Raw genomic sequence first — 12,564 nt, 5'->3', positions numbered from 1 at the left:
CTAGAACAGAACTAGAATAGAACTAGATAAGAACTAGGACCGAACTAGAACAGAACTAGAACAGAACTAGAACAGAACTAGAACAGAACTAGAACAGAACTAGAACAGAACTAAAACAGAACTAGAACAGAACTAGAACAGAACTAGAACAGAACTAGAACAGAACTAGAACAGAACTAGAACAGAACTAGAACAGAACTAGAACAGAACTAGAACAGAACTAGAACAGAACTAGAACAGAACTAGAACAGAACTAGAACAGAACTAGAACAGAACTAGAACAGAACTAGAACAGAACTAGAACAGAACTAGAACAGAACTAGAACAGAACTAGAACAGAACTAGAACAGAACTAGAACAGAACTAGAACAGAACTAGAAAAGAACTAGAACAGAACTAGATAAGAACTAGAACCGAACTAGAACAGAACTAGAACAGAACCAGAACAGAACTAGAACAGAACTAGAACAGAACTAGAGTGGAACTAGAACAGAACTACAATGGAACAAGAATAGAGCTAGAACAGAACTAGAGTGGAACTAGAAGAAAATTAGAACAGAACTAGAACAAATTAGAACAGAACTAGAACAGAACGAGAACTAGAACAAAACTAGAACAGAACTAGAATATAACTAGAACGGAACTAGAAAAGAACTACAACAGAACCAAAACAGAACTAGAACGGAACTAGAATATAACTAGAACGGAACTAGAACAGAACTACAATAGAACCAAAACAGAACTAGAACAAAACTAGAACAGAACTAGAATGGAAGTAGAACAGAACTAGAACAGAACTAGAATATAACTAGAACTAGATTAGAACTAGAACTAATAAATGTGGATCTACTTTAGCACTTGTATTTAGGGAAATACTAACTAAAGTTTTGAACGATTTATTTTTTACCGCTTTTTTATCAGTTTGTCTGACACGTTTCTTTTCAAAAACTTTTCTTTTTGTCAGTGATGGCAAGTTGTTTTTGTTTTTTTTTTTCATTTCCATGAATAGACCTACAGTAAACATTATAAAAAAGCAACAAATTAGTTATCTAATCATAACGATTGATAAGTTTTATTTTTCACTCTTTTATTATTGTTATTTCTATAGATATTAAATATTTCTTTTGTTTGCAAGAGTTCGACATAACTTTTTATATGAGTGATGGAAGAAGAGTGGTAGAGGAGTGGGGGGGGGGTGGATAGTGAAGTGAGTAAGTGAAATTTTTTTTAGTTTTTTGGTTTAAAGAGTTTTTCAAGTTAATTAAAATATATTGTTTAATAGTTAAAGAAATTATAGGAAAAAGAGAGATAAAAGAGAAAGAGAGAGAAAAGTTGAATATTTGTTTAGCACTGGTACTTTGAATGGTCCTTAGGGGATAGAAAATGGTACACATTTTAAATAGAAATTGTGTGAGAAAGAGATAAAGAGATACATAAACTGTTATAAAGGATAAGTGATAGCTTAGGATTTAGTACTATAACTAGTCCTTTGTACTCTACTGGCTGCTCTAGCATCTTTTTCATTTAAGTTATTTTTTTCGAAATTTTTTATAAAGTTAAGGAAATGGTGTACTTTTTTTATAAAATTATGATATTTATTTTATATAATTATTTATATACATAAACACATTTGAACCCAACCCCATTTGAAAGGGTGTTTATTAACAACAGCAGTCAAGAAAAAAATAAAAACTCTAGACTTTTTGATGAATAATTTTTGTTTATAATTGTGTTTAGTGTTTCAGAAAGTGTGTATTTGTTTCCCTTTTTGTTGTTGTTGGTGTTGTTATTGTTAAACAAAAATCATAATGAAATTAAGTTTTATTTGTTGTAGTATATTTTTGTGTGTTAAAGATAAGAAAAAAAATACAATAATAACAAACGCCAAACAGTCATATTTGCTAAAGTAAATTAAAAATTTTGAAATGTTTCAAGTTAAAAATTATAAAAGAATTTCAAAATTGACATATTTAAAGATAAAGCTAATTGCGAGAGCTTTAAAGCAATAGCACTAGATTAACATATAAATTAAAGTTATTAGAATTAACGTTAAAGCAAATTTAAGAGTATTAGTTAATGAAAAGGATTAATGGTTTTAAATAAACTTATTGTTGGATTAACAAATAATGTTGATCACTTTAAAATTCTATGAAATTTGGAATAACTTTTTGTTGAATTTGAAAATAAAGCAACTTTACACAATTTCAAATGATTTAAAAAAGATTAGTTTTCATTTTGTTAACAATACTTCAAGTTGTCAGATAGTTATTTAATTTGCCAACAAACATGTTTAATCATGCTTTTAAAGTTGCAAATTATACAAACTTTGTCATTAACTGTTCAGTTTGAGTTTTCCAAAACCTATTTTATTCTCCACCAAATCAAGAGTTCAGTTAAATGAAATTTTCTATAGACGTTGCCAGCAAAAAGAAAAAAGAACTTCCAAAGAAGCAAAAAAGAAGTAGAATTTACTGAAAGATGAAAGTACTGAAAAAGACTTAAAGTTGAGATGATTTCAACACAGGCTTTTCATGGAAAAGATGTTCTTTTTACTTCATTCCAAATGCACTACATCTTGAGTCATACTCAGGAAGTAGTTATACCCTACACTACTTTAGTGGGGAGTGTATGTTGGGTTTGTGCTGATCTTTGCAACGCACAATAATATACCAACCTTAAAGTATACCAATCGGCTCAGAATCATTTTCTGAGTCGATTTAGCTATGTCTGTCCGTTCATCTCTCCATCCGTCCGTCCATGTAAACTTTATAAACAAATTACAGGTCGCAATTTTGAAGTTAATACAATAAAATTTGATACATGATATTCTAGGGACAAAGCCTCTAAAAAATAGTTAACATCGGTCCATTACTATTTCACCTAAACCCCATGCAACTGGAGTTCAGTTAACTGAAGTTTTCTATAAACGTTGCCAGCAAAAAGAAAAAAGAACTTCCAAAGAAGCAAAAAAGAAGTAGAATCTACTGAAAGATGAAACATTTGCTCTTAAAGTTACATAGTATTGAACATAATTTTAAGTCAAAATTAAAAAAATCTCTGTTTGGAAAATGTACCAAAACTTGGGTACTTTTTACACGACTAAGAAAATTAATGCCTCATTTTAAACCTCACAACTTATGTTATGAAAATTTTCATTAATAGTATGAAAGTTTTATAAAAAATTTTGAAAAAAATAGCTTTTAAAGTTACAGATTTATGAACACAATTTTATGTAAAAACTAAAATATTCCCTTTTGAGAAAAAGTACCACAACTTCGATATTTTTTACAAGATTTACAATACTAAGGTCTCATTTTAAACCTCACGACTTGTGTTATGAAAATATTCATTAATTGTATGAAAGTTTTATACAAAAAATGTTAAAATTTTGTCAATTAAGAAAATGATTTTGAACAAAATTAAAATATTCTCTGTTTAGAAAAAGTACCACAACTTCGGTATTTTTTATACGATTTAGAATACTATGCCCTCATTTTAAACCTCACAACTTATGTTATGAAAATATTCATTAATTGTATGAAAGTTTCATACAAAAAATTTTAAAACTTTGTCAATTAAGAAAATGATTTTGAATCAAAATTAAAATATTTTCTGTTTAGAAAAAGTACCACAACTTCGGTATTTTTTATACGAATTAGAAAATTTCAAGACTTGTGCTATGAAAATATTCATTAATAGTATGAAAGTTTCATAAAAAAATTAAAAAAATAACAATTAAAAAAATAATTTCCTGACAAAATTTAAATATTTTTTGCTTAGAAAAAGTAACACAACTTGGATATTTTTTACACGTTTTAAAAAACTAAGGACTCATTTTAAACCTCACCACTTAAGTTATGAAAATATTAATTAATATTATGAAAGTTTCATACAAAATTTTAAAAACAATAGCTCTTGAAGTAAAAATGATATTTAGTAAAAATTACAATGAATCACACAGGTATTCTTTAGAGAATTGTAAATTGTATAGAAAAAAATTCATTAACATCTTTTGTAAACTAATGATTCATCGATTTCTGCCCTTAATTTATTATAAATTTAATTCTTTATATGAAAAAAGAGTTTTCAAGCTTAATTTGATTTTGATGAATAATATTAAGAGATTTTTTTCGCCAAAAAGAATCCCATTAAAAATTAAACACACCAGATGAAAGAAGAAAAAATAACAAAAAAACTTCCACAACATTTTAAGAAACTTTAAAACATGACTTCATGATTAGTTAACGAAATCCATCAGACACCAAAAATAACAAAAACAACAACTCTAACAAAATGTAAAAAAAATATAAATTAATTTATAATAAAGAAATGTCAAAGATCTTCCAATAACCAGACACATTGTTGTTATTTTTAAGCTAAAAATAGTAAAAACAAGAAATTGAAAAAATACAACAAAAGAAAGATATATACACACACACATACATAAAAGTTATAAAGAAGATACACACATAGAGAAACTCATGAAAAAAAAAACTAACAAAACCCACCAAATACGGAGAAGATGATTGATCTTGTAGACAAACTACAAAAACAACCAGAAAAGACCAGAGTCAACGAAAGCGAACTCTCGAACAAAACACCGCAAAACATAGATACTCTTTTTTTAATAAATAAATGTATAAAAAATGATCATTTACACACACTTCTACACAAACATTAAACCCACCAAAAATAAATAACAAAAAAAATTTTTAAGAAAAAAAAAAGACCACAAAAAAAAGAGTTTCGTAAGAATTACTGGAACAACAAATTTATAAACACACATCTGAAGAAATACGATCAGATCACATTTTAAACGAAAATTAATACAGTGCTTTAAATTATTATAATGCTGTGATGTAGCTGCATCCAGTAACAGACGAACAGTTACAGTAGAAGCTGTAGCTTGTTTTTGACTTAACATTTCCAATATGTAAAAGAGAATAGCTGTTACAGTTAAACAGAGATAGAGCGAACAAGAGAGAGAATAATAGAAATTCGTTCTGTGATCAAATTCTCAGCAAACGTTTAAGAAAACGTTTCAGATTTCTTTGTTTATATTTCAGCTATTTAAAGCACCTTTTCCCCAATTTTTAACAGGAATATTATAAAATCTTTGTGCTATCTGCAAAATCTGTTATTGAGTCCAAAAGTTATGAAAAAACTTCGTTAGAATTATCTGGGGACTTAAAGAACATATGTTTAATAAATGTCTAACAAAAAATAACACCAGTATATAGTCTAGTCTATAGTCTAGCCTATAGTCTAGTCTGTAGCCTAGTCTATAGTCTAGTCTATTGTATATTCTAGTCTATATTCTAGTCTATAGTCTAGTCTATAGTCTAGTCTATAGTCTAGTCTATAGTCTAGTCTATAGTCTAGTCTATAGTCTAGTCTAAAGTCTAGTCTATAGTCTATTCTATAGTCTAGTCTTTAGTATAGTATAGAGTCTAGTCTATATTATAGTATAGAGTCTAGTCTATAGTCTAGTATAGAGTCTAATCTATAGTCTAGTCTATAGTCTAGTCTATAGTCTAATATATAGTCTATTCTATAGTCTAGTCTAGTCTATAGTCTAATCTATAGTCTAGTGTATAGTCTAATCTATAGTCTAGTCTATAGTCTAGTATTTAGTCTAGTCTATAGTCTAATATATAGTCTATTCTATAGTCTAGTCTATAGTCTAGTCTTTAGTCTAGTCTATAGTCTAGTCTATAGTCTAATCTATAGTCTAGTCTATAGTCTAGTCTATAGTCTAGTCTATAGTCTAGTCTATAGACTAGTCTATAGTCTAGTCTATAGTCTAGTCTATAGTCTAGTCTATAGTCTATAGCCTAGTCTATAGTCTAGTCTATAGTCTAGTCTATAGTCTAGTCTATAATATAGTCTATAGTCAAGTCTATAGTCTAGTCTATAGTCCAGTCTATAGGTTAGTCTATATTCTAGTCTATAGTCTAGTCTATAGTCTAGTCTACAGATTTATCTACAGTCTAGTCCATAGTCTAGTCTATAGTCTAGTCTACAGTCTAGTCTATAGTCTAGTCTTTAATCTAGTCTATAGTCTAGTCAATAGTCTAGTCTATAGTCTAGTCTATAGTCTAGTCTATAGTCTAGTTTTTAGTCTAGTCTATAGTCTAGTCAATAGTCTAGTCTATAGTCTAGTCTATAGTTTAGTCTATAGTCTAGTCTATAGTCTAGTCTATAATTTAGTTTATAGTCTAGTTTATAATCTAGTCTATAGTGTAGTCTACAGTCTAGTCTATAGTCTAGTTTATAATCTAATCTATAGTCTAGTTTATAGTCCAGTTTATAGTCTAGTTTATAGCCTAGTTTATAGTCTAGTCCATAGTCTAGTATATAGTTCAGTACATAGTTAAGTCTATAGTCTAGTCTATAATCTAGTCTATAGTCAAGTTTATAGTTTAGTTAATAATCTAGTCTGTAGTCATGTTTATAGTCTAGTCTTTAGTTTAGTATGTAGTCTAGTCTGTAATCTAGTCTATAGTCAAGTCTACAGTATAGGTTATATTATAGTCTAGGTTTTAGTATAATCTATGGTCTAGTCTCTAGTCTTGTCTATAGTCTAGTCTCAAGACTAGCCTATCTATAGTCAAGTCTATAATGTATTTTATAGTCTGGTCTGTAGTCTAGTCTATAGCCTAATGGTTAATGTCTAGTATGTAGTCTAGTCTGTAGTCTCGTACAAAGTCTAGTATATAGTCCAGTCTATAGTGTGGTCAATAATATAGGTTATAGTCTGGTCTATAGTCTAGTTCATAATCTACTTTATATTATAATCTATAGTCCTGTCTGTAGTCTATTCTATAGTCTAGTCTATAGTCTAGACTGTAGACGAGTCAATTCCTATTGCATAACCCAGTCACTTAACTTAAACACGAGTTAAGGCGTAGATTTATCAACAACAACAACAAAGTAACACTTTAAATTTTACTAAAACACATTTTTTTGCAAGAAAAGGAGCAAGGGTGCAGGAGTTCGTAAGTGTAAAAAATTTAATTAAAAATGTGTGTGTGTGTTAAAGCACAAAGTCTAGCCAAATTCTAACTAGAATATTAATTCAAAACACACACACAAATACACACTCACTCTTTACTTTGTACTAACTTATCTTAACTTTAATTTTGTTATTGTTCTTAATTAAATTTCTTTTAATTAAGTTTTTTTTAAATAATTTATTTAAAGCAACACTTTTAATTTTGTGCAAATAACTTCCTTGTTGTTGTTTTTAAAATTTACTATAATTTATTTCTAACAAACACTATTTTCATGTTTAAAGCTCTCTTTAAAAATGGAGAGTTTTTGTTTATTGATTTGTTTGCTGTTTGTGTGTTTGTTTGGGTGATGGAAAAAAATGACGTCATAAAATGCCGGTTTTTGTTGTTATATTATTATTATTGTTTTTTATTATTATTTAATTGTAATTGTTACTGTAGTTGTTTTATTTATTTATTTTTTTGTTGACAAATATTAGAGAATTAAAAAGCGTTGTCATTACTTTTTTTCTCATTTGTTATTTTTATTATTGTTGTTGTTTAAAACACTCACTTTTTATTTATTTAAAAAATTTATTTGTTTTTAAAGTTAGTAATAATATAATTTTTCTGTTTCTTTTTTTTGCTGTTGTTGTTTTAATATTTATTTCTTATTTAAAAGCTTTAGCTTAAATTACAAAAATCTTCTAAACTAAAATTTTATATATAGATTTCTATAAACAAAAATTAAAATTTAAAATAAAATTATATTTAATAAAGTTTTGTACTTTCTTTTGTATTTTTTAATAATTTAACATTTTTTTTTGATATTTTAAAGATTTTCTTATAAAGTTGTTAATTTTTTCATAGAAAAACTCTCTCTTAAGACCTCACTTTTTCTCTCCAAAGTTTTCACTTTTTTTGTGTAGAAAAACTCTAAAGTCTTCTCAGTTTCTATAGAAAAAAAAACTCTCCCTAAAATTGACACTTTTGCTTTGGAAAAGCTACATTGAAAGATCGAAATCCGTCGCTTATTCCATAGAAAAACTCTCTCAAAAGTCGACTCTTATTCTACAGAGAAACTCTGTTTAAAATCGAAACCTTTTCTACAGAAACAAATTTCTTTCTAAAGTCAACAGTTTTCAATAGAATGACTGGCTGGAATGTCGTGACTTTTTCTATACAAAAACTTTCACTAGATTAGACACTTGTTCTAGAGAAAAACTTTGATTAAATTTCAAAGTTTTTCTATAGAAACTTTTCAATACAGTCGATACTTTTTCTAAACAAAACTCTTGTAAAGTCTACACTTTTTCTATAGAAAACCTTTCTATTAGTTCGACAATTTTTCTATAGAAAAACTCTCACTAAAGCTGAAACTTTGTAGAAAAACTATCTCTATTGTTACTACTTTTTCAATCAAAAAACTCTTAAAAAAAAAAAACAAAATAATCTCATTAAAAACAGAAAACAACAATCTCTTTATAGTTGACACTAATACTATAGAAAGTTCTTTATAATCTACACTTTTTTATACAAAAACTTTCACGACATAAAGATATATTTTAGAAAAAAATTTTCTCTAAAATTTAAACTTTTTCTAAAGAAAAACTCTCTCCAATGTCAACACTTTTTCTATAGAAAAATACTATCTTAAACCGTCTCTATTATCGACACTTTTTCTATAGAAAAAACTCTTTATAAAGTCGCCACTTTTCTTATAAAAAACCTTTTTATTAGGTGGACAATTTTTCTATAGAAAAACTCTCTCTAAAGTTGAAACTTTGTTTATAGAAAAACTATCTTTATTAAGGGTACTTTTCCAATCAAAAAAAACTCTCTAAAAATTACATCTTTTCTCTACAAAAACAATCTCTTTAAGGTAGCAAAATCATCTCTTTAAAGTTGACATTAATTCTATAGAGAAATTTTATAGAAAATTCGGTCAAATTGGCACTTTTTTATGCAGAAACATTCTTTTAAACCGACACTTAAAATGTAGAAATAATTCTGTGTAAAGTTGAAACTTTTTCTATAGAAAAATACTCTCCAAAGTCAACAATTTTTCTATAGAAAAACTCTCTCTAAAGTCAAAACTTAATCCATAGAAAAACTCTCTCCAAAGTCAACACATTTATTTTAGAAAAAGTCTTTCAAAAGTTAAAACTTTTTCTATAGAAAAACTCTCTCCAAATTTAGCACTTTTTCTATAGAAAAATATCTCTCTAAAGTGATAACTTTTTTCTATTCTAACTCTTTAGAAAAACCTAACACTTTTCCTATATAAAAACTCTTTTTAAAATCGAAGCTGTTGCTGTAGAAAAATTCTCTCTAAAGTTAACACGTTTTCATTTTAATTCTTTAAAACTATCTCTAAATGTCCGTCTGTCTGGAAGTAAGTTGAAATAAAGTTTTCGAAACTCATACTTAGAATCTCTACCGAATGAAATGTAGTTTTAAAATATCAAATATTTCTTAATCGACTTAGTAATATCTATCTTATAAACCAGATATAAGGACTACGTATATTTCCGTCCGTCTGTCTGGAAGTAAGTTGATTTAAAGTTTTCAAATCTAATCCATATAATCGTTACAGAATGAAGTGTAGTTTTAAAATATCAAATATTTCTTAATCGATTTAGTAATATCTATCTTATAAACCAGATATAAGGATTAACTATATTAGTCCGTCTGTCCGTGTTTAGATCTGATGTAAGAATTCTGAAGAATCGTTTTACTTTTTCCAACATGAAATTCTTTTAACTTTTATTTTTTAAATTTTATTTTATTAAATTTTATTTTTTTTATTATTGTTAATTAAAATATTTATAGCAAAATTAAAGTATCATGTATTTACGAAACGCAATATAATTTTTTTTTCAAATTAAATGGTACCATTTCTTGAACACAAACACACATACACAGAAATAAAGGCCGTAAAAAGTATTTTATAAACGATTAACTAAAGATATATAAATCTTTTTTTATAACTGGCTAAAAGAACGTGTTGCAAAAATTCTATATTAGAAATCATATTAGGGTAAGGCAAGTTTACTAGCATGAGAGTACAGCATTAGTTATGATGTAAGCAGTTATTTCACCACTTACAAGTAATGAAAATGAAGGCTTTTTTTCATAAAGAGAAAAAGAGCATTTGAACTAGTTCTATTAATAGTTCTAGTTCTACAACTAAAGTAAATAGAACCACTTTAAATGCTTAAGGTTTCATTATCTACTTCACTAGTTACAGGGGTAGTGAAAATGGTTTCTCTTTTAGAAGGTTTTTATTCTCAAGATTCTGTTTTATAAGTTCTATTGTTGGGTTTCGTTTTTTTAGGAAAAACTTAAGAATTTCAATTAAAACTTGCTTTCAAATAAAACTAGTTCCCGAAATAGTTTTCTAAAATATCCACAGATCGGTTGCACAGTGCAAGTATCAAACCTAAAACGATTTCACAGCAAAAGTTACACAACAAACTAACAATTTAAAAAATATTAAAATAACTTTCATTATTTGTTGTTTTAAAGTTGAAAGTATTTTTAAAAATTTTGATCTTTTTTTAAGTTAATAAAAAAAATATTTTTTTATTTAATTAAATTATTTAGTAAATTTTTTTTTGCAATATATTTTTATTATTTTTTTTATTAATTTTTCATTTCAAACTTTAAAATTTAAAACAAAAATATTCACTTTTATAAACACTTTTGTATTTTTTTTTTTTTATAAAATTTCTATTAAAATTTTTCAGCAATTTTTTTTCAATTTTTTATTTATTTTATAAAATTTATGTTTTTTGCCTTTTTTTATTTAAAATTTTTTGGATTAAAATTTTTTTTATTTTAATTTTCTTTGTGTTATTTTTGTTGTTTTTGTAAAAAAAATTTCCAAAAATCATTTCTTTATATAAATTTAACCCATTTTCTCTTGTTGTTGTTTATTTCTATATTATTTCTTGTTTTGTTTAAATAAAAAAAATTTCGTGTTTTAATTTTTTTTTTTTATTTCCAAACTTTTTTTTATGATTTTTTGTTTTACAAAAATAAACAAATCACAATTACACACACACAAACACTTAAACATACGTTTACACACCAAAAAAGACCAGAGACTCAAATTTATAACAAATACAAAAAATATATTATTTAAACAAATAGTAGAAAAATAAATACCCGTCCGTTAATAAATTTTAATAAAAAATTTTAAAATTTGTAAACAAATTTATTATTTTCTTTTTTATTTTAATAAAATTTTGTTTTATTTTCTTTTTGTGTTTAATATTCAGAGAAATTTATTTTTTTTTTCAAAATTTTATTTTAAATTAACGTTCCTTTAGCGTTTTTAAGCAAAAAAGTAAAAAGGCTGTGCAGTGCTCAGCGCCTGTTCACAGACTGAATTTGTACATTTACTCTGGGGCTCTCAATTACCAAAAACATTCATTCCTTCTTGTGTTAAGATAACGTCATCTGTAAAGACACAACACACACACACAGATACTTTCAAATACAAAAGCAAAACAACAGACTTGAAAATACAAAAATAAAACACTCACTTCCAAACCTTACAAAACAAACACACTCACACACACACACTAAAACAACAACAACAATAGCAAAAGCAATGAGAAGAAATATCTGTAAATTTAATAGAGCACTCTTAAAACTCACGCAACAAACAGCCAGCGAAGGTTGCCAGATCAAATATGCAAATACGGAAAACTATCTAACTAACAAACCAACTTATTTACTAATTAAATAAAGAACTAATCAGTCCTCTTTTAGTTCTAGTTCACTTTTAGTTCAGTTCTAGTTCAGTTCCAGTTCATTTTTAGTTAAGCTCTAGCTCAGTTCTAGTGCCGTTCTAGTTCATTTCTAGTTCAATTCTAGTTTAATTCCAGTTCAGTTCTAGTTCAGTTTTAGTGCAGTTCTAATTCAGTTCTAGTTCAGTTCTAGTTCAGTTCTAGTTCAGTTCTAGTTCAGTTCTAGTTCAGTTCTAGTTCAGTTCTAGTTCAGTTCTAGTTCAGTTCTAGTTCAGTTCTAGTTCAGTTCTAGTTCAGTTCTAGTTCAGTTCTAGTTCAGTTCTAGTTCAGTTCTAGTTCAGTTCTAGTTCAGTTCTAGTTCAGTTCTAGTTCAGTTCTAGTTCAGTTCTAGTTCAGTTCTAGTTCAGTTCTAGTTCAGTTCTAGTTCAGTTCTAGTTCAGTTCTAGTTCAGTTCTAGTTCAGTTCTAGTTCAGTTCTAGTTCAGTTCTAGTTCAGTTCTAGTTCAGTTCTAGTTCAGTTCTAGTTCAGTTCTAGTTCAGTTCTAGTTCAGTTCTAGTTCAGTTCTAGTTCAGTTCTAGTTCAGTTCTAGTTCAGTTCTAGTTCAGTTCTAGTTCAGTTCTAGTTCAGTTCTAGTTCAGTTCTAGTTCAGTTCTAGTTCAGTTCTACTTCAGTTCTAGTTCAGTTCTAGTTCAGTTCTAGTTCAGTTCTAGTTCAGTTCTAGTTCAGTTCTAGTTCAGTTCTAGTTCAGTTCTAGTTCAGTTCTAGTTCAGTTCTAGTTCAGTACTAGTTCAGTTCTAGTTCAGTTCTAGTTCAGT

The 12,564-nt window shown here is 27.1% G+C and overlaps 1 protein-coding gene across 11 annotated transcripts in view; it reads right to left on the bottom strand.

The window, feature by feature from the left end:
* The window catches only part of LOC111680611 (protein muscleblind), a 135,260-nt gene extending 124,037 nt beyond the window's left edge, over positions 1–11,223 (bottom strand). For 10 of the 11 annotated variants that reach the window (XR_006941388.1, XR_006941389.1, XM_046955015.1 and 7 more), the window contains exon 1: positions 11,163–11,223. Coding sequence is in view for 1 of the 11 variants with exons in the window: in XM_046955011.1 (XP_046810967.1) it covers positions 11,050–11,073 (24 nt within the window). In the remaining 10 variants the exon portion in view is untranslated. Of the gene's footprint in view, positions 1–11,049 lie in introns of all 11 variants that reach the window. The other variant, XM_046955011.1, reaches the window with a different exon arrangement.
* Positions 11,224–12,564: the final 1,341 nt, after the last annotated feature.

This window comes from Lucilia cuprina, chromosome 6 (assembly GCF_022045245.1).
Source record: "Lucilia cuprina isolate Lc7/37 chromosome 6, ASM2204524v1, whole genome shotgun sequence".
NCBI lineage: Eukaryota > Metazoa > Arthropoda > Insecta > Diptera > Calliphoridae > Lucilia > Lucilia cuprina.
This window is presented reverse-complemented; position numbering and strand designations above follow the sequence as displayed.